General features: G+C 45.6%; 1 protein-coding gene across 4 annotated transcripts in view; it reads left to right on the top strand.

The window, feature by feature from the left end:
• Nucleotides 1-24,346, top strand: part of VPS37A (VPS37A subunit of ESCRT-I) — a 109,343-nt gene that overhangs the window by 31,362 nt on the left and 53,635 nt on the right. For all 4 annotated transcript variants that reach the window (XM_029587117.1, XM_029587110.1, XM_029587104.1 and 1 more), the window contains exon 3: nt 6,180-6,294. In XM_029587117.1, coding sequence (XP_029442977.1) covers nt 6,180-6,294 — 115 coding nt within the window. The remainder of the gene's footprint in view (nt 1-6,179; nt 6,295-24,346) is intronic.

The following is a 24,346-nucleotide window of genomic DNA, read 5'->3' as shown; positions in this document are numbered from 1 at the left end:
AACGGGGATCATTTCAGAGAATGCTACCCTGGAGGTTCTTGATTTCAGCTTTCTACCTAAGCCTAAATTTGGGTTCCAGAATCTCCCTCCCAGATTTTCCTTTCATTGGTGCCCACATGTTCCACAACAGCCGGCTCCTCCCCAGCACTGTGTAAAAATCCTCTCTAGGTGACGCGTGAGGTCCGCCACCTTCGCACCAGGTAGGCATGTTACCAGGTGATCCTCATGCCCACCAGCCACCCAGCTGTCTCGATTCCTAATAATCGAATCACCAACTATGATTACCGACCTATCCCTTCCTTTCTGGGCATTAGTCCTGGAAGACACATCCTCAGTGCGAGAGGACAATGCACCACCTGGAGAGCAGGTCCTTGCTACAGAATCCTTTCCTGCTGCACCAGGTTGATATTGTCTGATCATGAGCCCTTCTTCCTCCAAGGCTGCCAGACTGGATTTGGGTCTTGGGTACTATGTCTTGAAGATCTCAGCTCTTCCAGGTCTGCCACTCTAGCCTTCAGAGATCGGACTCGTTCTCTGAGAGACAGGAGCTCTTTGCATCGCATGCACATGTACAACTTCTCACCTGCGGGTAAAAAATCATGCATGTGACACTTGATGTAAAAACTGGGAGGCTCCCCCTCTTGTTGCTGGACTGCTGCTTTCATCTCAAATTTTAGTTCCTAGTTTTAGGTTGCCACAGGAGTAGGAATATGTCTAATTAGGGTGCTTTAAATTAATTAGTGTATTTACTATATGTCTGGTAGTGGCCTACAAGGGAATGATCAAACTCTCAATAAGGTGTGAAGAATTCATGAAGTTATAGGGCTGATTTTTTGTGTGTGTGAAGTGGCACCTCCCTATAAATTAAAGGATGAGCTAAGTGGGCGAGGGGTGGGAGGGTTGGGAAAAACAAACACACTAACTTGCTTATTAGCTGCTTTACTGACTTTAAAAAAAAAAAAAATCAAAACCAAACACTAACTTCTATTTATAAGCTGTCTTACTGACTCTTTAAAAAAACAAATACACAAACACACTAATTAATATAGCCCAATAGTTTTTAGTTCTCCCCGATACTTTTAAAACATTTTCCAAGCAGAACTTACTGATTCCTTTCAGCCACCAGCAAGATGATCCTCTCCTCTCAGTGCTCTAAAGTCCTTGATGGCATCAGTTTATTCTAAATAAAGCACTGCATCATTAGTGGCTTGAAATATGCCAGAAACCTTAGCTTGCTTAGTATTAATAAAGGTAACTAGCTGGCTAGCCCCACCCAACTTTGGGAGATTACCTTCTGTTTACCTCTTGGGCGGTCTCTAGCTGGAGATCTCTGGGACTGTCTCGAGAGAGAGGTTTGCTTCTTTTGGTCCTGGCAGGGCTGAAGAGGCGCATCTCAGCTCCGGGGCCATCTCTGTCTTCGGGACAGGAGGCTAGATATCAGGCAGGGCTTTCCTCTCTCTAGTCTCACTGGACACTCCCGATCCTCTACCTCTGTGACACAGGGAGGGGCAGGGTTGATGCCTCTATGTAGTTGGGTGTTGACTGTCTTCTTGTTTGCCCTCTCCATTTCTATGCTGTTTTAACAGACCAGACATGGCATATGTAAATAGCTCATGTATGGTCATGTGGAGGGCAGACAGGGTCATTTCTTCACTCTAGAGTGTTGCCCCCCTTTCTCCATCGGATCACTGCTCCTACTGTGTGTGACTCTGGAATGGCAGTCACATCTTGACCAGCACTGTTTTGCCAGGTCAGAGATCCTTTTCAGATTGTTGACCCTTCTCTCCCTTCAGGGGGGTGTGGGTCAGCCCCTGGCTGATGACCTGTCCTTGTTTTTCAGAGTTCCCCTGTGATCTCCCTGTTTGTTTGTCTCAGCTTACTTCATTATTTGAGGGAAGAAGCTTATAGCTCCTAAATCAAACAAGCGGATCTGATAAACTGGGTAGCATTGTTGTGCTGGTCAAAGTTCCTTAACTTGTTTTTCTCTGCTGAGACATAAGTCAGCATCTATTATTTAGCCTGTGTCCCTCTGAGGACAGTATTCAAAGAAGGTAGAATTCATATTTTGCATACAGTGGTAGAACATCCTGGTTTCTCCCTTACAGGGACACAATCTTCATATTTTTCTTGATTTTTCTATGGCTACACAGCCACAAAGGAAAGCATTTATAGATATGCAAAGAGGTAGTTGATTTGGGGGCATGATTTTTCTTGCAGTTTCCTTGCAAATGTATTGTTACTTTTTCCTCTGAGAAAATTCTTAGAACCTATTCAGCTTAGATCATACATTAAAGCTAGAGTTCCTGATAATTGTTAATATTGTGTTTTTGTTTTCTTTGGAGCTTATGAAAGGCTCTCTCCTATTATGATTTAAGTACAAAGTGTATAATGTTCTCACTGGAAGATTTTGTCTTTCTCGTTTTTTTGGAGGGCTGTTCCTCCCCCTCTCCCTTTCTATCAGCGATTGACTGTAATTGTTTGCTTATGTCTCTTGTTAATATTACAACACTCAAACATTTTTCTGTAGTAAGTTAAGCTTGTGTATAATAAAATTAAGTTAAAAAAATGAACAAAACTAAAGCGCACTTGGTTTTTATTGATCCTGTGCCTTTAGAAACCATTTTTTTCTGATAAAAGTATGAAGTAGCAGTACTCTAGGGCAGTGGTTCTCAACCTTTTTCTCATCATGACACACAATGCTCACGTATGACACACTGCTCATTACAGCCACGGCAGAAATTTAAAAAAAAAAAGATGCTGCGTTAATTTTTATTGTTAAGAATGACAAAAGGAAAGATGAGTTCTCTCTGAACAGAAATTACATAAATAAGCAACCTCCCATACCAGAACATCACCAACTTCCAGCACTCAAACAGTAATCACCTTACCTAAGAAAAGGCAACACTGAAAATATTACAGCAGATCTTAACTCCATAAGAACATAAGAAATTGCCATATTGGATCAGACCAAGGGTCCATCAAGCCCAGCATCCTGTTTCCAACAGTGGCCAATCCAGGCTACAAGTACCTAGATCCCATGCTACTGATGCCAGTAATAGCAGTGGCTATTCCCTAAGTCCACTTGATTAACAGCAGTTAATAGACTTCTCCTCCAAGAACATACCCAAACCGATTCACATTTACCTGTTCTAGACCTCTATCATATCTCCCCTCAGCTGTCTCTTCTCCAAGCTGAACAGTCCTAATCTCTTTAGTCTTTCCTCATAGGTGAGCTGTTCCATCCCCTTTATCATTTTGGTTGCCCTTCTGTGTATTTTCTCCACTGCAACTATATCTTTTTTCCACTTTTATTCACCATTCCCTTCCTAATAATTCCCAACATTGTGTTTTTTGACTGCCACAGCACACTGAGCTCACAATTTCAATGTATTATCCACTATGATGCCTAGATCTTTTTTTGGGTGGTAACTTACAATAAGGGACCTAACATCATGTAACTATAACATGGGTTATTTTTCCCTATATGCAACACCTTGCACTTGTCCACATTCAATTTCATCTGCCATTTGGATGCCTAATCTTCCAGTCTCGCAAGATCCTCCTGCAATGTATCACAGTCTGCTTGTGATTTAACTACTCTGAATAATTTTGTATCCTCTGCAGATTTGATAACTTCACTCGTCTTATTCCTTTCCAGATCATTTATAAATATATTAAAAAGCACCGGTCCAAGTACAGATACCTGAGGCACTCCACTGTTTACCCTTTTCCACTGAGAAAATTGACCATTTAATCCTACTCTCTGTTTCCAATACTCCTCCTATTAGGAAAACAGAACAAACCAGGTTGCTATAGAGCCCTATACATTTCAGCAGAATACCTCACCTCAGTCACATGTGCAGGCCCTCACCTAATAAAGAGACTATAAAGCAAAAATAGAAACATGCAGTCAAAGACTGAACTAGAAACAACAAGAAGCCAGAGACTCTGTATGCAGTGCAACAAAGGAAAAATAGAAAAATCACCAGTCCTCATAAAACAAATCAAGAAGTATCAAATCAATAGCAGTAAAACCATAAAAATAAAAAGAACAGGTTATTTCAAGTCAGCTGATGAATGGAATACCCAATTATTAAAAAGTTTTATATACAAAAAAAAAACAACCTATAGACACAAAATATTTCAAAACAGACACACAGGCCCAATAACTAAAAATAAGGATAAAATATTGCTCTGTGTTGGATTTGTCGGTGCCCTGAGATTGTTGTGGGGGTTGCTAGCAACTTTCTCCTCTGTAACAAACATGGTCTCTCTCAATCACACACAGACACACATGCATGCTTTCTCTTTCTCTTTCACAGTGTCTCAATCACATACAGGCTCTCTCACATACAGGTTTTGTCACACACTTACATACATGCTGCCTCGGTCACACACAGTATATTAATCACCCTTGCTGTGGACTCGCATACTCTCTCACCATCAGCTAGCAGTGGCAGCAGTCTCCTCTTCTTACAAGCTTCGCAACCTTGAGAAAGGAGTCCTTTCAGTTGCGGGGCCTGATGCTACACGCACATGTACCTTAGCATGGCCTCTTCCCGCGCAGCCGCTGCACACCACTTCTTCCGGGCCACAGGGGCAGAAAGACGAGTATGCTGCTAGTGCTCTTGACTTCAGCTCTCCTGCCGCGTTCCACCCGGGCGGAGGAAGAGTTCACGTTTCTCTGGGGCAGGGGGAACAGCTGGGCCAGCAGGACACTGGGAAGTGTGCTGACATACCTGCATGTGCTTGGCAACACACTGGTGGAGAACCACTGCTCTAGGGTGTAAGTGGTGGTGTATGTTAGAGATTCAGATAGTGAGTATCTCTTGTTTGATTTCTATTTAAACTTGATTTATTTCCTTTAGATTGTCTCCCTTCCCACTGTTACCTATGTATTTAATCTAGGACTATGTGAGACATACTGATTATATTTATTGTATTACTGTGAATGTGTTTTTCCTTTCTCATGTTGTATTAAGAAAACTGCAATAAAAAACAAATTTAAAAAAAACTGAACAAAACTAATCCAAAACCAGTTAAGTAGCCAAGTTGGCTTTACAACATTAAACAAGATCTTATGATTCACCAGATCAAAAGCACTTGACTTTCTTATCCTGTTGGATTTGTCCAACTCCCCATACTCCTCCCACAATCTCTACAGTATAACATTTCATCAGTCACTCTCACCAGTACAATTTCCATACTCCCTTACACTTAAACCCAGCCTGTCATTAATCCAAACCATCTACATCTTCCAAAAAGCCCACCACTTGCTGTAAAATGACTTTCTCAACAATTTCAGCCAGAATAGGCCCATGCTAAAGCATATGGGGACAGAATTAAAGATCTAAATGTATACCCTAGAGGAAAGGTGGCATAGGGGAGGGAGATAGGATAGCAACATTTTAAGGTATCCATGCACAGGAGGTAGGCCTCCTTCAATGGAAAAAAGGCTCTGGAAAGGGGAGTCAGGGGATGAGGGTCAAGGGGGCAGACTCGGAAGTAATTTACAGAAAGGGTGGTGAATGCATTCAACAGCTTCCTTCTGGAGGTGGTGGAATCAGGGACACTATATCTGAATTCAAGAAAGCATGAGAACTCTGAAGGAAATGGTAGTGATTATAGAACTGAGCAATTGGTGTGAATGGGCAGACAAGTAGGCCATGTGATCTTTCTGCTGTCCTGGTTCTATGCTTATGAGAACAACTTGTACAATGGACCAGACGTGCAGTGGCTTGCAAATGTTTCAGAACCCTAAGACTGCAATATAATTTTGTTTGCTAGTGATCCTACCAATATGATATAAAGATTGGTTGTCCCTAAATCTGATTTTCCCTCAATTTGCAGAATTGTATATTCAAGTGTTTAAAATCCTGAAAATGAAAATTGTTTAGTTGCTTAGGTTTGTTCTGTTGCTTTCCACAACCCACATAAATACAGTCTGAGTTGGTGGCATTCTTCCTTTTAAGTCAAACTGGTTAAAACAAGCTAGAAAATACAGTGGATTTTGGGTGTAACTTTTTATATTGCTGGTGTGATGAGGTCAGAGCTATGTATTTAAAGCACTTTAATCCACGTACTGCCATGCCTGTGGACCATTTGCATTCTTCAGTTTTTCCTTAACACATTTAAAGGTTTGCAAAGTTTGACCCTTCTTTTTTTTGTTTTATTTTCAGCTTGCTTCCTCCTCAGTTTCCCCAGGAGAAACCAATAATCAGTGTTTATCCACCAATAAGACATCATATAATGGACAAACAAGGAGAGTATGTGACATGTCCGTTGATAAATAATGTATGTATATTAATTGAGAGATGCATTCTGTGTGTATATGTATGGGTATGTGTATTATGTGTGTATATATTTAGACAGTTGATTTTTTTTTTTCATTACCTGGAACTGGGTGCTAGTTTTAAAATATATAAATATAGATATATCACTTTTGAAGCTAGTAACATATTTTTGATGTAACGATATTTGGCTGGACTGTATGATAAAAGTGCACAAAATAGAGAGGAAAGCAGAGAGCAGTCGGGTCTCGATCTGGAAACGTGAAAAGGAGGAAAACTGAGCACAAAGACAACTGGTGGTATTGCCCACGTTTTGTATGGAAGACAGTACTTGATCATTTTGTTTTAGACCTATTTATAGTAGAGATCACAAGGCCATAAAACTATGCTAGACTGTTTAAGATTAAGGACATGTTTAGTCAGATATGTGCTGACACATTGGATCATGCAGTGGCCATGTTAAATAGCTTGTCTGTTTTTAAAATGAGTAGGGGTTTTTTCCCCTTTTGTAGCAGCAGTTATTAAATTTAACACTTACTGGTAGGGTCAAATTTATATCACTGGCGTAACTTGAGTTGGGGCAGCTACTTAGGATCAAGTTACAGTACCTTGTAAGTGTCTTCCCATCCTTGAACATTTTTTACATTCTGCTACATAAAAATACAAATGAAAATGCATTAGTTTGTTTGATCTACACTTTCATTGTGAGGACAATTTATAGAATATTCCAAAAGTAGTTGTAAAAAAAAAGAAAAAAAAACAAATCTTGACTGTATAAGTCTTCATACCCTTTTAGTAAATATTTTATTTATGTAGCTTTTCTTATAATCCACAGTCTTCGCGGTATATTTGATGTGGAGTACAGTGTCACATAATTTTAATTTGACGAGCTTATCCCATTAAGATAACTTACTTTTAATTTGATGTCTTTTATTGTATATTTGAATGCATTTTATGTAAGTGAAAAATAAAAGGCTTTAACATGCTTTCTAAAAATATTGATAGCTTTGATGCACTGAATATCTGCTGGTAGTACTTTCCACACAGTAGGAGTCAAATAAGTAAAGGCCATGTTATAGGTTCTTTGGAGCCTACAACTTTTTACAGCTGGTACACAAGGTAAGTTGGAAGCCCCTTTTGCAGCAATAACAGCCATAATTTGTATAGTGTAAGTGTCTTCCAACTTTGCCCAGCAGGGTTGTGCAGTTTTTGCCTGTTCTTGGCAGAAGAGCTCAAGCTCTTTCAGGTTGGCAGCGGGGTCATCTGTGACTTGCAGTTGTCTTGCCACAGATTTTCTGTCTGATTCAGGTTGAGGCTTTGACTTGAGCACATTCATTTTCTTCTTGCTGAGTCACTCCTTTGTTGCTTTTGTTTTATGTTTAGGGTCATTGTCCTGCTGAAAGGTGAATCTTCTTTCCAGTCCCAGGTCTGTGGCAGACTGGAACAAATTTTTCTTCCAGCCTCTTCTGTGCTTTGCACCATCCATCTTCTCAGGCTCCGTGTTCCAGCTGCTTCAAACAATGCCCAGAAAATAATGCAGCCACCATTATGCTTTCCTGTAAGGATAGTGTTAGCAGGGTGATGTGCTGTACTTGTTTTATGTCACACACATTATTTAGCATTGAGACCAAAAAGTTCCACTTTCCTAGGGTGTAGCCAGATGGACTCAGGACAAATGAGTATTGTGCTTTCCTGAAAGCAGATGGGAGACGGAGTCATATTTCATAGCTGTCGTCAGCCTACATATACCTGTGCAGTGTGCTTAGCTCTTTGGTATTTCTCAGTCTCCATAGCAGATGCAGACACTATCCCAAACAAGAATAGTGTTGCTGTAAATGTAAGAAAAAGAAAGGTTTCACCGCAGGAGAAGCGGGGGCTCTCTTGAGGTAAATTTTCTAAAGGTCCCTCCCCCAGTCGAGACTTCCTGAGATTGATTCTCGATATCCCTCAGAGGTGAGCCTTGGTCCGATGGCCGAATCCCGGTGTGGACTTAGCCCCCAGGGTAGCTGAAAGGCAGCGAGTGCAGATTCGAGCGCGGCGGTGAATGTATTTCCCTCTTCCCTTCCCCCCTTGCAGCTGCAGACCGCCCGACGTGACCAGTAAGCGCCGAGACCAGGTAAGGTAGAAACCTTTACTTCTAAGTCTCCGGTCTCCAAGGCTCGAATAGCTGTACCGTCCTTCCTCCAATGAGGCCTTAAAATCGGGTTGAGCAGCCCTCCTTGGGCAGGCCCCGATTCAGTACAAGGGTCCACACACGTGGAGACCCTCCGGGGGTGTCGCCATCTTGCCTTCGGGGTCGTCGGCGCCATTTTCCCCCCCTCGACCGGCGGTATGCGCAGGGCAGGCCGGAAGCCCGAAGCGCCTAACTTAAATGCTCATCTACGGGGTGAGCGCACAGTGGCGCGCACAACTAGGCCGCACACACAGCAACACACACAACTGTGCCGCGTGCATAAACTCCGTTGCCCGCACGCACAACTTGTGTGCACTTTGTGCGCATAACTTCTGCACCTCTGCTCACAATTAAGCGCATTTGCGCGCATAACTCCACGCCCGAGCGACTTTTTAAGCCCTACACGCGCACAAACAATGGCACCACCATCCAAAAAAGCCAAGGGCCCCTTCCTTTGCCCAGCCTTCCACTTAAGAGCCGCACAGCCTAGCTTGGAATCCCTCCTGTGCCAATAGTGCGAACAGAACCAGGGAGAACCAAATCAAGACCCTCTACCATCAGGAGAGGGATCCAGAACCACTGATGATGGCATCCTGGACCTAAGTATATCCAACTAGGCGCCCCCACAAAAAAATTCCTCCAGGACCACCACTACAACCCCTCCTGGGATCAACATGGACCCAGGAACCTTCTCTTGGGTGGAAATTTTCAAAGGGCTGCAAACCTTTGTCCAGGCACAACTAGCCCCTGCTGACCACCTGACTCAAACCCTGCCGGAAACACGAGCCCTTCCAGGCACCTCCCAGCCTTCTCGAGAAATGCCTCTCCGAACCAAGAACCCCTCTGATGGGGATCCAGATACCTCAGAGGACGAAACTGACTCCCTGGAAGGAGAAATTCCCCCAGGGATGGAGCCATACCGGACCATGCTCAGATTCTTCCACAAGGACGAATTACCTACCCTAGTGTCCCAGAACATGAGGACACTGGGCCTTCCAGGCACGGAGTCCACAGTGGAACCAAAGAAGAACCCCCATGTTGGTGTTCTCTCTGTCCTTGTTAAGGAAGGACAGAGAGGATAGGAAAGGGGGAGGCGTTGCTCTTTGTCAGAAACAATATCCAAGCATTTGAACTGCAAGGAAGATGGGGCAATGAATAAGCATTATGGGCTGACCTAAAAAAAGATGATGGGGAATCCATTTTTATTGGAGTGGTTTACAGGCCTCCAAATCAAAAAGAAGAGCTTGACAGAGATCTGGTTGAAGACATCCAAAAGATGGGAAAGAAGGGAGAAGCGGTGATCGTTGGAGATTTTAATCTGCTGGATGTAGACTGGAGCATCCCTTCTGTAGAATCTAACAATAGTAGAGAAATAGTGGATGCCCCACAAGGGGCTCTGTTCAAACAAATGGTAATGGAACCCACGAGGGAGGGAGCTATACTCTATTTAGTGCTCACTAATGGAGATAATGTCTCTGTCCAGGTGGGCGCACACCTCAGCACCAGTGATCATCAAACGGTATGGTTTCATATCACTTAAAGGATACGGAGAAGAAGCACGAAGACCTGCGTTTTGCAGTTCAGAAACACAAACTTTGATGAAATGGGGAAGTACCTGGAGGAAGAACTAGAAGGCTGCGAGAACAAGAGATGTAGAACAGTGGACCAAACTAAAAGGAGCAATTACCAAGGCAACTAATCTATATGTAAGGTTTCATTTTTCTTTTGCTTTTCTTTTCTATCTGGTTCTCAAAGGAGGTGGCTGTCAAAATAAAGGCTAAAAGAACAGTGTTCAAGAAATATAAAGGATCCCAAAGGGAGGAGCACAAAGAAGAATATCTGGTAGAACTGAGGGAGACAAAGAAAGTAATCAGTAGAGATGTGAATCGGAACCAGAATCAGTTTCGGTTTCGTGGACCATCGGAAAAATGTTTCCCGCGGTCCGAACAGTGGTTTTTTTTTTTTGTTTTGTTTTTTTTTATCGGCTGCACCCAAGCTGATAATCAAAAAAAACCCACCCCGACCCTTTAAATCTAATTCTTTAGAATCCCCCACCCTCCCGATCACCCCAAAACTTTCTTAAAGTACCTGGTGGTCCAGCGGGGGTCCCGGGAGCGATCTCCCGCTCTCGGGCCGTCTGCCACTAATCAAAATGGCGAGAGCGGGAGATCGCTCCCGGGACCCCCGCTGGACCACCAGGTACTTTAAGAAAGTTTTGGGGTGATCAGGAGGGTGGGGGATTCTAAAGAATTAGATTTAAAGGGGTGGGTTTGGGGGCTGTTTTTGTGTGCCCTTTCTTCCCACCTCCAAAACGATGAGAACCCCACGAAAATTTCATAGGGTTTTCCTATCGCTTTCAGGGACACCCCCCCCCCCCCCCGATTTTTGACGAATTTGAAAATATCATAAGATATTTTCAGTCGTCAGAAAAGCAATTCACATCCCTAGTAATAAAGTCGGCAAAAAGTCAAGCGGAAGAAAGGATTGCCAAAGAGGTAAAGCGAGGTGACAAAACATTTTTCAGATACATTGGAGAAAGGAGAAGTTCAAAGTGGTATAGTGAAATTGATCCTTTTCACCTTGCAATGTGTGGAGAGAGACAAAGAAATGGCAGAAATATTAAACGAATACTTCAGTTCGGTGTTGACTAAAGAGGACCCTGGAGAAGGACCATCGCTAGTTAACAAGAAACTGGAGGGGAGTGGAGTAGATGTATCTCCATTTACAGAAGACCATGTATGGGAAGAGCTGGGGAAACTGAAAGTGGGCAAAGCCATGGGGCCTGATGAGGTTCATCCCAGGATATTGAGGGAGCTCAGAGATGTGCTGGCGGGTCCGCTGTGTGACCTGTTCAATAGATACCTAGAAACGGGAGTGATGCCGAGTGATTGGAGAAGTGCGGTGGTGGTCCCGCTCACAAGAGTGGGAGCAGAGAGGAGGCTAGTAACTACAGACCGGTTAGCCTCACCTCAGTGGTGGGAAAAGTAATGGAGTCGTTGCTGAAAGAAAGAATAGTGAACTATCTACAGTCGGAAGAATTGCTGGACCAGAGGCAGCATGGATTCACCAGGGGAAGATCCTGTCGGACAAATCTGACTTTTTTGACTGGGTGACTATGGAATTAGATCGAGGAAGAGCACTCGATGTCATCTGCTTGGATTTCAGCAAAGCTTTTGGTATGGTCCCGCACAGGAGACTGGTGAATAAAATGAGAAGTGAGTGCCGAGGTGGTGGCCTGGATTGCAAACTGGTTGACGGACAGAAGACAATGTGTGATGAGAGAGCGGTGTTAAGCAGAGTGCCGCAAGGATCGGTGTTGGGACCAGTTCTGTTCAATATCTTTGTGAGCGACATTGAGGACGGGATAGAAGGTAAGGTTTGTCTTTTTGCGGATGATACTAAGATCTGCAACAGAATGGAGAGATTGAGACTGGATTTAAGGAAGCTGGAAGAGTGGTCAAAGATATGGCAGCTGAGATTCAGTGCCAAGAAGTGCAGAGTCATGCATATGGAGTGTGGAAATCCGAAAGAACTGTATTAAATGGGGGGTGAAGAGCTGATGTGGACTGAGCAGGAGAGAGACCTTGGGGTGATAGTGTCTAACGATCTGAACTCGGCAGAACAATGTGACAAGGCGATAGCTAAAGCCAGAAGAATGCTGGGCGCATAAAGAGGAATATAAAGTAAGAAAAGGGAAGTGATTATCCCCTTGTACAGGTCCTTGGTGAGGCCTCACTTGAAGTACTGTGCTCAGTTCTTGAGACCGTATCTCAGAAGGGACAGAGACAGGATGGAGGCGGTCCAGAGCAGGGCGACCAAAAAGGTGGAGGGTCTTCATCGAATGACTTATGAGGAGAGATTGAAGAATCTAAATATGTACACCCTGGAGGAAAGGAGGAGCAGAGGTGATATAATACAGACTTTCAGATACTTGAAAGGTTTTAATGATCCAAAGACTACGACAAACCTTTTCCATTGGAAAAAAATCAGCAGAACCAGGGGTCACTATTTGAAGATCCAGGGAGGAAGACTCAGAACCAATCTCAGGAAGTATTTCTTCACGGAGAGGGTGGTGGATGCCTGGAATGCCCTTCCGGAGGAAGTGGTGAAGATCAAAACTGTGAAGGATTTCAAAGGGGTGTGGGATAAACACTGTGGATCCATAAAATCTAGAGAATGAGAATGAAGAGAAGAGGCATGGGGGTGGCTTGCGGGAATGATAGCTACTACCTGGTGATTAATACCCTTATTCAATAAACATACACACGGTTAATGCGACTCCAACATTGCTCTATGCTTCAACGGCAAGAGGAAATGTGGAAAAAGGATTTGCATTCCCAAAAAAGCGGGGGAGTGTTATGTTTTGCTCCTCCAGAGGGGGAGGAGTTAGCAATCTATTGTAATCTGCTGCTGGATACTCCTGTAGTGGGAGGAGTTTGCAATTCCGCATGGTGTCTCATAACAGATTGCTATCTGTTAGGGACTGGCTTCCGTGGAAGGAGGAGTTTACCAATCTGATATGCTCCGTAGGGGGAACTAGCAATCTTGTTATGATATAGACTGCTGAGTTGGCAATATGTACCAGCGGAGTGCTAGAGAGGGTACTCAGCTGGAAAGGAATGTAAATAGGTGAATCCTTGGGCCGATGGCAGATGACAGCACCCCCAGGAGGATATCCTGAGAGGGACCATCGGCTAGGCTTGGGTATGGAGACGCACAGAGAGTTCTTTTATTAGACAGGTTAGTAGAACCACCAGAGGTGGCAGAAGTGAGTTGATATGCCCAGCAGGGCTGAAGTCCCTCAGATACTGGAACTGTGATCCCAGGGTTGCTGAGCTGTAGAAAGACTATAGATAGTGAGTAGACAGGGTATACAGTGTACATAGCTAGTAGTAGATGACAATCTCACATATGTTCTTAAGGAGGCTCAGTAGCTGGAAAGAGTTAGGCCCTCGAGGAGCGAGTACTTGTTTCCAGGGAAAGCTCTGAGAGGACGGTGATAACTCACGAATGTCTGTATCTGCGATTAGCTTCCAGGCAGTAGCGAATCTTCAGAGTATTCAGGAACATGGGCCTTCGAGGAGCGAATACCGGTTCCTATCTGAAATAGAGAAAAGAGAGCGAGGCCCCTGAGGAGCGGGTACCATTGGTAAGTCCAAGGAGACAGAGTAGCTTAGACTAATCCGTATGTGATTCGTCTGTCCGTCCGTCCTTGCTAACTGAAATCGTAAACAAAAGTGAAGACCTTTTATGTTGGAAGTGGATGACGTCAATACAGGGGAACGCCCCTGAGGTTTGCGCCCTTGCTGGTACATACTTCGGAGCGCACACGCCCTATGTCATCAGGAACATGGCGGATTCGCAGCGTCGAGCCGGTCCGGGTACCCTGGAGAGAAGGCGGCAAGGAGACACCGAGGCAGCAAGCCGTCCATCAGACCTGAAGGGAGTCTCCACAGAGGTAAAGAGGGTGGAGTGAGGGCGAAGAGCAGCCACGAACGCAACAGGGAGTAGCTGCATTCACAAAAAAGCGGGGGAGTAGCTTGCTTGTTGCGGCGGTTACTACCCCAAACCAAATAAGCCTGATACTTCACTTTCAATGCATATCCAGCATAGCTCTCTGCTTCAACGGCAGGGGTGGAATGAAGAAAAGAGGATTTATATTTAGACAACAACCAACAAGGACTGAATTACATATTCTGGGTAAACAAATAAGCATGGGAGAAGCTTGCTTACTGCAGCAGTTACTACCCCTAACCAATTAAGCTAGATACTTCACTTAGATGCAGCTCCAGCACTGCTCTCTACATCAGTGGTGGGGGTGGAAGGTAAATAGAACCAAAAAGTTACTAAAAAAGGCCAAGAGTATCAGATAAGTATGAGAAAAAAATAAGTGTGAAAGCTTGCTGGGCAGACTGAAGGGGCCGTGTGGTCTTCTTCTGCCGTCATTTCTATGTTTCTATGTGTACCTCCATAAGGCCTCATGCTATTTTCCTGTGTTGAAGCCCATTAAGGAACTGATTGACCCGGAATGGAATGCTCCAGAGGCCACTTTCAAAGGGGGGCGAGCACTAGAAGCCCAATACCTGCTGGAACCCATGGCTAAGGAACTTCTACATTTCCCCAAAGTGGATGCTATGATCTGTGCAGTCTCAAAACGCACTACAATCCCAGTGGAGGGAGGAGCGGCACTGAAGGACGCCCAGGATAGAAAGCTGGAAGCCATCCTTAAGCAGTCCTTTGATGAATCAGCAATGATGCTACAAATTGCTTCTTGCTGGACATTAGTGGTACGTTCCTCTTTGATCCTCGCCAGAGACTCAACCACACCCGGAGAAGCGATGGAGCCTGCGGTCTCCTTCCTAACCGATGCTACTGCAGACCTCGTGCGCACCTCATCCAGGGGTGTCTCCACCGCAGTGGCGGCAAGAAGACAATTATGGCTCTGGAATTGGTCGGCTGACATGACTTCCAAAGCGAACCTCACAAAAATGCCTTTTAAAGGATCCCTCCTGTTCGGGAGCGAACTGGAGAAATTAGCCAACAAATGGGGGGGGCGCTATTGCGCATCGTATGGAAGCGGTCGCCTGAATTGAGAGCTCCACTCCCCAAAAGCTATCTAATCCAGTAAATGCTGATACCCGCAGCGATTTTAAATTTTTTCTTTCGTGAGCGAAGGTAATTAAGGAGCTTACACGCTGGGAAATGGCCTCGAAGCGTAAGACCGCAGATTTGCGGCAATTTTCTTATGAAAAGCCCCCGCCACTCTTGGGCCTAGAAGCCGACGACCACGCGGCGCTAGAGTTAGAGGTGGCGAATGGAGCTGCGACACGGGCTGATCTCGATGCCGGGACAGACTCACCGCCGGTTCAGGAACCACTTTCCCGAGATGAACTACGGGACTGGTTTATAATACTTCGAGCTGATATGAAGCAGAATAAAGCTGACATTATGGCGGCAGTCGCCGAACTCAAGGAAGACATTGCCGCATTGGGTTCGCGGGTGGATGGTATTGATATACGGGTGGAAGGCCATGGTGAGGCTATTAATGTACTAAACTCTTAGCAAACAAATTTAATGACCGACGTAGCGGCAATGCTCGATAAGATTGAAGATCTCGAGAATTGCAGCCGGAGATGTAATCTGCACATTCGGGGAGTGCCTGACACTGTGGAGTACGAAGATGCGTTTACTGTCGCGCAGCAAATTTGTTCCCACATTCTCTCGCTTACTAGCCAGGCTACTTCTGACCCGTTCCCACAACCATCTGAGATCCGACTGGAGAGGGCTCACCGTGCTCTAGGGCCCAGGCGAGATCACTGCCCCAGAGACCTCATTTGCTTTCATAGCTTTTTGCAAAAATCACAAGTCTCTGAGGCTGCGAGAAAGTATAAAGATATGAGGTGGAATAACCATGAGATCGCCGGCTACCAGGACCTTGCCCCATCTAAACTAAAGAGGCACTATGATCTACGTGAAGTGACTGCTAGCCTACGCAACTCATCCATTTGCTATCGGTGGACTTTCCCCTTTGGGCTGCAGTTTCAAACCCAGGGAGTCATGCACCGGATCAAAACCATCGCAGATGCGGTAGAAGCCTTCAAGCAAGCACAACTATCAGTCACCTTTCAGGCGCCAAAGATGGCGGATCCATCGGCCAAGATGGATGCTGCACCACGTTGGCAACGTGCTGCTAAGGGAGGCAGAAGGCTTCGCCGTCAGTCGGAGGCTCCTCCACCGGCCATACCAGAGCAAGGCTGAGGATTCACTCCATGCTCGGATTCTAAGTGGAGATCTCTTCTTATCCAAATATCAGTGGCAACCTTCTGGTATCACTGTTAGTTGCGGATTCATTTTTCTGAGAAGCCTTTGTATCTTGCATTGATGTACACTTACACAGTCCTCATGCATGGTCAACTGGGGTTGGATTATATTGTTTTTCAGCATGCTGTATATGTTTCTTTTTGGGTGGGGGGGGTGAGCACCGGGGGGCTGTTTGGGGTTCGATGGGCGCACTTCGTTGGAGTGTGTTTTTCCACCGGAATATGGTGGAATACATTTGGACTAATGGGGAAAACAACTGGACTTTTACTTACTTTACTGTAGACATTGTTGGAATTTCTCTAGCTTGGTTTGCAAGGGGTTTTCTTTGTTCTTTGTTCTGTTTGGCTGGGTGGTGGGCAGGACTGGGGGCGGCGACCTACCCCATGATTTCTTATGGCGTATAGAATTGTCTCCCTTAATGTAAAGGGGCTCAACACTCCACGCAAGCGCCTCTTATTAAAGAGGGAAATGCAGAACCAGGGGGCCACTATTGTTTATGTTCAGGAAACCCATGTGCGCAAGCATCATGAACGACTCCTCACGTTCCCTTCATACTCTGTCTTACTGGGCAGCCAGTACCAAACTATCTCGTTATGCGGGAGTGGGTGTCCTTATATCCAATTCCCTGACACATGAGGTCCTGGCTAAGTGTTTTGATCCCCGTGGCAGATATCTCCTTCTTAAACTGAGGGTGGGCTCATGTGTAGTTACTTTGCTGAATGTATACTTTCCGAATACCACCCAAACCCCATTTCTCAATGAAATAGATCAGTTGCTATCAACACATGGGGAGGGTGAACTCATAGTGGGAGGTGATTTCAACGCGGTATATGATCCTTTGTTAGACAGCTCGTCTCGGAGCGTTGCATCTCCTGGGATGAGGAAAGAATGGCAATCCTTTCTGAGTAGATGGTGTCTGGTGGATGTCTGGCGGCAACATTATCCACACTCTCGTTCTTATACCTTTTTCTCCTCTCCCTATGGCACATACTCCCGTATTGACTATTTGTTTGTCTCTTCCCATTTGCAAAATGCTGTCTCTGAGACGAGTATAGAGCCTATGACGTGGTCTGACCACGCTCCTGTCTGGATCAAGGTACGGATCGGGGAACGAGACCAGGGTTTTAAACCCTGGCGTCTTAATGATAGTTTATTAAAAGATAAGGAGTATGTACACCGCACCACAACCCAACTTCAGGAATATTTTTGCACCAACGCCAAGGGTGACACACGCCTATGACCTTGTGGGACTGCTCCAAAGCAGTTGTTAAGAGGGTGCTTTATCGCTAGGGCAGCTTGCTGTAATAGGGAGCGGGAGAAAGAACGCTCTTCTCTTTTGTTGGAGGTCACTATATTAACTCAACAACATGTAGCTGATGGCGCCAAATCCACTTATCACAGAATCCTTAGGGCAAAAGATGCTTTGAGATCCCTCGATGACACAGCCAGTAGTCATCATCTCCTCATGTTGAAGCAACAATTTTTTGAAGGCGGCAACAAGGCTGGACGCTATCTAGCCCAGAAACTTAAGGCTGCCCAGTCCCAAACTGTAGTTGCCAAAATTCATAATGCACAAGGATCTATTGTTACAACATCTGAGGAGATTCGTGACTCTTTCTCGACTTTTTATGCCAAGCTGTATACGGGAAACCAGGGTATTGAGGAGGCTGCTATCTGTTGTTATTTGGATGCTGTACCACTCCCCACTCTTACTCTGTGCAACAGGCATTTCTAGATCAGCCTATACAAGTCTCAGAGGCCATTAAAAATCTGAAGCCTGGTAAAGCACCTGGGCTCGATGGGTTTACTGGATCTTATTATCGTAGTTTTGCCCCTACCATTGTAGAACCCCTTACCAATATGTTTAATTCCCTCCGCAACGGCGAAAGGGATAGCACAGGACAGTAACACTGCGGGGATATCGGTCATAGCTAAGCCGGGCTGTGACCCTACACAGTGTGGGTCCTACCATCCCATTTCCCTGATTAATATTGACTTGAAAATCCTCGCCCGGGTGTTGGCTGCTCGTCTCAATGGGGTACTACCTAATCTTGTTCACTCTGATCAAGTTGGCTTTGTCCCTAGTAGGCTTGCAGCTGATAATGTTAGGAGGATAGTCGACATTATTGATTATGTTCATCACACTCATATGCCTGCCGTTCTTCTTTCTCTGGATGCGGAACAGGCATTTGACTTGGTTCACTGGCTTTTTTTGTTTCATACACTTTCCCGTATGTTCTTTGGTGGTCTCTTTGTTAATTTGGTAAAGAAACTTTATGATCACCCGCAGGCCCGGGTTAAAGTGAATGGGACTTATGGGACATCCTTTGAGATAGGCCGGGGCACTAGGCAAGGATGCCCGCTTTCACCTTTGCTTTTTGCATTATTTTTTGATCCATTTACCACCAGGGTCAGGCTCACAGATTCTATCGCGGGTATTCGTGCGGGTGGTCATCATTTTAAAATCTCTTTATTTGCCGATGTCATGCTCACTCTCACTGACCCGTCCACCTCCCTCTCTAGTATTATGCAAGAGCTTAACCAGTTTACTGCGGTTTCAGGCCTTTAAGTATCTCCGATTTTTCATAATTCACTTTATCTTACCCTTCCAGAGGCGGTCGAAGGACGCCTTCAGAGCCAATACCCCTTCAAGTGGGCAAAAGGGGCATTAAAATACCTGGGAGTACGTATCTGAGCGCTCTCTGACCAATTATTTCAACTAAATTATAACAAGCTCATCCACTCCTTAAAGAGGGATCTAGATAATTGGAACCGCCACACACAATCTTGGATGGGACGAATTGCTATTACTAAAATGTAGAGATGTGAATCGGATCCGATTTCAGTTCCGATTCACATCTCTACTAAAATGAATATACTGCCTCGTTTCCTATACTTCTTCACCACCATTCCCATTTACATTCAGCCCTGCATTCTCAAACGCTGGCAACAAATTATTTTTGGGTTCATTTGGCATAAGAGGCCACCTAGAATAGCCCGCACCACTCTATATTTACCAAAAAACAGTGGTGGTTTAAATGTCCCTAATCTCAGCTGGTACTTCAGCGCTGCGCAGCTGCGAGCTTTAATAGTCCTGCACAGAATGCAGGAGGTCCCACAGTGGGTACTCTTACAACAAGCTATGATTGGAGACATGCCTCTGTCGGCCCTCCCTTGGCAGCCTAGACAAACCTGGGGAATATTCATATATTATCCCACAGCTTTACAGACTACACTCCGGGTTTGGTCCTACTGGAAACCTATGCTGGTTGGTAAGGAGGATTATATGTTGCTGACGCACCTTTTTACTAACTCCTTGTTGCCTAATACCTCACATTCTGCGGCGGTTCAGGAGTGGATTGCCGCCGGCATTACTCGCGTAGAGCAGGTTCAGGTGCAGGGTGCCCCGTTTATCCAGAGATGAACTGGGTCGTCATTATGATATGCTCCCTGTCGATTTTTTTCTTATATGCTAAAGTCTATCACTCCCTCCATCGTGCTCTTAGAACTGGCGCTCTTAAACTTACTGGATCCCTTTTTGAAAACTATTGCCAGAATGCTTGCCAGATGAGGGGTATGATATCTAAGGTTTATGCATTATTTAATAGCAGACAGCATACCCCCTTCCGACAACAATTGGCATGGGTCTCTGATTTTGAGCGAGAACTTACAGACCTGGAATGGGATGATATATTCCTGAATGCCCATAAGTGTTCTATATCAGTGGGCGTACAGGAAAATTGCTATAAGATGTTATACAGATGGCACTACCCACCTGCCAAATTGCATCAATTTCATTCGTCCTTTTCAGAGCACTGTTGGGGGGGTTGTGGAGAAACCGGTACCTACTACCATATATGGTGGAGTTGCCCAAGATTCCTCCAGTATTGGCCCATGATTGCTACATGGTTATCGACCGTTATAGGAGTACCTATCAAGGCTACCCCTTGGCACGTTCTTCTGACATTTGCCCAATGAAGACCTCAATAAAGATCAACAAAGATTTGCACAACAGGTCTTTATTGCGGCTCGTACAGAAATTGCACTACACTGGAAGCAGAGCATTGTACCTAGCCTAGCCAGTGTCCAAGCTCGACTGCATAATTATTACCAACTGAGTAGGCTCACAGCTGTGCACCATAGTCGAGTGGAGGCCTTTTCCAAATCCTGGGCTCCTTACCAACGATGGTTAGCCACCCATCACTAATTGTATCCTTCCTACTACTGAAGGAAGTGTCTGGAATCACTACGGCCCATGGAGGTTGATGCATCCAGACCTATTATTTTCCCGTTTACTCCTACCAGGGATTAATTGCTATATTTCTATGCTACGCCATGTTAGCCACTAGACTCCATTCCTTTCCTTTCATTTGTCTCAGGTTCCTTGCCCTTGCAGGCCTGGCTATGGTGCACCTGCGTCGCCTTGCTAGCCTGTACTCGCCTTGCTAGCTTTAATGTTAGCATAGACACTACCCCTCATACAATACTCATTGTTCTCTTTGTCTATTCCATTGTCTCCTAATGTATCACACCAGTTGTCTGGGTGGGGGGAGGGGGATACATACATAGTATTGGTTTACTGTATTTGAAAACTGGAACAGAGGTTGTTTATACTTTGCATATACACGTCATGTCTTGAATTTTGTGTGTATATTGTTTTTTGTATCATCAAGATATGTTCTTCTTGTTTTTTGTTCCAATAAAAAACCTTTATACACAACAAATGGGGTGAATCTCCAGTACCCCGATTACCTGAAGACAGGAGCAAAAGATCATATCAGCACTCCTCCCCCAGAAGAACCAAGGGCTGAGGATCGCAGCGCTTTAAACCTTACAAGAATTCACAGTCCCAAGCACCTCATCCTTCAGGAAGGTCTCAGTCCTTTCGGAACAGGCACATTAAGAAAGGAGCAAGCTCAGGGGCAGGCCCCGGCCATACCCAACAATGAGAAGATGCAGACCCATCCACAGGAAGAAGACATAGGGGGCAGACTTCCCCTATTCTACCAAAGATGGGTCGAGAACTTTGGACAAGTGGGTCCTAACTATCATTCGAGAGGGGTACTCTCTGGAATTCCAAAGACAAATTTATGAGATCGCCATGTCACTCCCACTCCAAGAGACTGGCAGTGGAAACCACACTAGCAAGACTACTCAGCCTGAAGGCAATAGCTCTGGTGCACTTGCTTCAACAAAATACTGGCCACTATTCCATCTATTTTATCGTTCCCAAGAAAGAAGGAACATTCCGGCCTATCTTGGACCTCAAGACCGTCAACAGTTACCTGAAAGTACCACACTTCCACATGGAAACCCTACACTCCATTATAATGGCGGTACAACCGGGAGAATTTTTAACCTCCCTGGACCTATCTGAAGCCTACCTTCACAACCCGGTCCATCAACATCACCAGCGCTTCCTGTGATTTGCGATACTGGGCCATCATTATCAATAAGAACATAAGAAAATGCCATACTGGGTCAGACCAAGGGTTCATCAAGCCCAGCATCCTGTTTCCAACAGTGGCCATTCCAGGCCATAAGAACCTGGCAAGTACCCAAAAACTAAGTCTATTCCATGTTACCATTGCTAATGCCAGTGGCTATTATCTAAGTGAACTTAATAGCAGGTAATGGATTTCTCCTCCAAGAACTTATCCAATCCTTTTTTAAACACAGCTATACTAACTGCACTAACCACATCCTCTGGCAACAAATTCCAGAGTTTAATTGTGCATTGAGTAAAAGAGAACTTTCTCCGATTAGTTTTAAATGTGCCCCATGCTAACTTCATGGAGTGCCCCCTAGTCTTTCTATTATCCGAAAGAGTAAATAACTGGTTCACATCTACCCATTCTAGACCTCTCATAATTTTAAACGCTTCTATCATATACCCCCTCAGCCATCTTTTCTCCAAGCTGAAAAGTCCTAACCTCTTTAGTCTTTCCTCATAGAGGAGCTGTTCCATTCCCCTTATCATTTTTGTAGCCCTTCAGGGCCTTACCCTTCGGACTAGCCACCGTCCCCAGAACCTTCACCAAAATCATGGTGGTAGTGGCAGCAGCACTGAGGAAAGAAGGAGTCCTAGTACATCCTTATTTGGACGATTGGCTGATCAGCAGAGTCGCCTAAGGAGAGTCGCCACGTGACCAGAGTCAAGAATCTACTACAAGGACTCGAGTGGGTCGTGAACACAGCCAAGAGCTGTCTACAGCCCTCCCAGTCACTAGAATACCTGGGAGTCTGGTTTGATATCAAACAGAACAAGGTCTACCTTCCCCCTCCACGGAGAAGGAAGCTGATGGTTCAATTACAAAAACTGTTGACCTTGGTCCGCCCTGAGGTATGGGACTACCTTCAAGTCCTCGGCCTCATGACATCAATTCTGGAAGTTGTTCCGTGGGCAAGGGCCCATATGCGGCCGCAACTGTCATGATGGAACCTAGTGTCCCAGAACTACTCAATTCGCCTCCAGTTACCGACAGAGCAGCTTCAGTGGTGGCTACAGGAAGAACACCTAAGCAGAGACGTAAACCTATCCACGCCGAAGTGGATCTTGCTCACTACAGACTCAAGTCTGCGAGGGTGGGGAGCCCACTGTCAGGAACTGACAGCCCAGGGACAATGGGACAAGGAAGAGGCGGGATGGAACATAAACTGCCTGGAAGCTCGAGTGGTCAGACTAGCCTGTCTACGTTTCAGCCACAGACTCCGAAGCGAGTCCGTCCGAGTCATGTTGGACAACGCAACAACCATTGCCTACGTCAACCACCAGGGTGGAACCAAGAGCCAGCAGGTGTCTCTGAAAATAGATCCCCTCATGGTGTGGGCTGGAAATAAATCTACAAGGAATCTCAGCCTCCCACATCACGGGAAAAGACATCTCTGCGGACTACCTCAGCAGGGAAAGCCTAGACCCGGGGGAATGGTCGCTGTCAGACACAGCCTTCCAGCTAATAGTAAATTGATGGGGTCTCCCAGCCATGGACCTACTAGCAACTTGTCGCAATGCCTGGGTCTCCAGATTTTTCAGTAGCAGATGAGAACCACAATCTCGGGGAATCGATGCTCTCGTCCAGACCTGGCCAGAGGAAAGCCTCCTGTACGCCTTCCCACCCTGGCCATTACTGGGCAGGGTCATCCACAAGATAAAACCCCACAGGGGACTAGTGCTACTAGTCGCCCCGGATTGGCCAAGAAGACCATGGTACGTGGACATGCGAAGACTATTGGCGGAGAATCCTTTGCATCTACCACCATACAGGGACCGATCTCCCACGAAGACCCGGCTCGATTCTCTCTTACGGTGTAGCCCTTGAGAGGACTAGCCTAAAGAAGTGCGGCTATTCAAAACCGTGCTTGACACTCTGCTTCGGGCACGCAAGTTCTCTACATCCGTCTTACATACGGATCTGGAGAGTATTCGAAGCTTGGTGTGAAGACCGCGGTCTCCTCCCGAGGACAGCCAAGATTCCCATGATCCTAGAATTCCTACAGGATGGCATGCAGAATGGTTGTCCCTCAACTTCCTCAAGGTCCAAGTCTCAGCACTGGCCTGTTTCAGGTCCAAAGTGGATGGTGTCAGACTTTCAACTCATCCTGATGTCTCGTTTCCTAAAAGGGGTCAAACAACTCCGACCACCACTAAAGTGGTGCCTCTATGGAACCTCAACCTAGTACTAGACCTCCTAGCAGGGGAGTCCTGACCTTTAAAGTCAGTGTTCTTGATCGCGATATGCTCAGCCTGGCGCATCTCCGAACTTCAAGCATTATCCTGTCGGTACCATCCTTCCTTCCGAAAGTGGTTTCCCGGTTCCATATGAACCAGACCATGTCCATTGCTCCTACCATGTGACAGGGGCCGACCAATGGCACCAGTAGCCCCTGGACATAGTAAAGGCAAAGGGCCGTCGGCACCATTTTGATTACTGGCAGCCGACGGCCCAAGTGCAGGAGATCGCTCCCGGACCCCCGCTGCACCACCAGGGACTTTTGGCAGGTCTTTGGGGGGGGGGGGGTGGTGGGTAGGTTTTTGTGTTTGTGCGTCTTATGGAGCAAATAT

The sequence above is a fragment of the Rhinatrema bivittatum genome, chromosome 1 (assembly GCF_901001135.1).
Source record: "Rhinatrema bivittatum chromosome 1, aRhiBiv1.1, whole genome shotgun sequence".
In the NCBI taxonomy this organism is placed as follows: Eukaryota; Metazoa; Chordata; class Amphibia; order Gymnophiona; family Rhinatrematidae; genus Rhinatrema; species Rhinatrema bivittatum.
The sequence above is the reverse complement of the archived record's forward strand: the minus strand, read 5'-3'. Positions and strand labels throughout refer to the sequence as shown.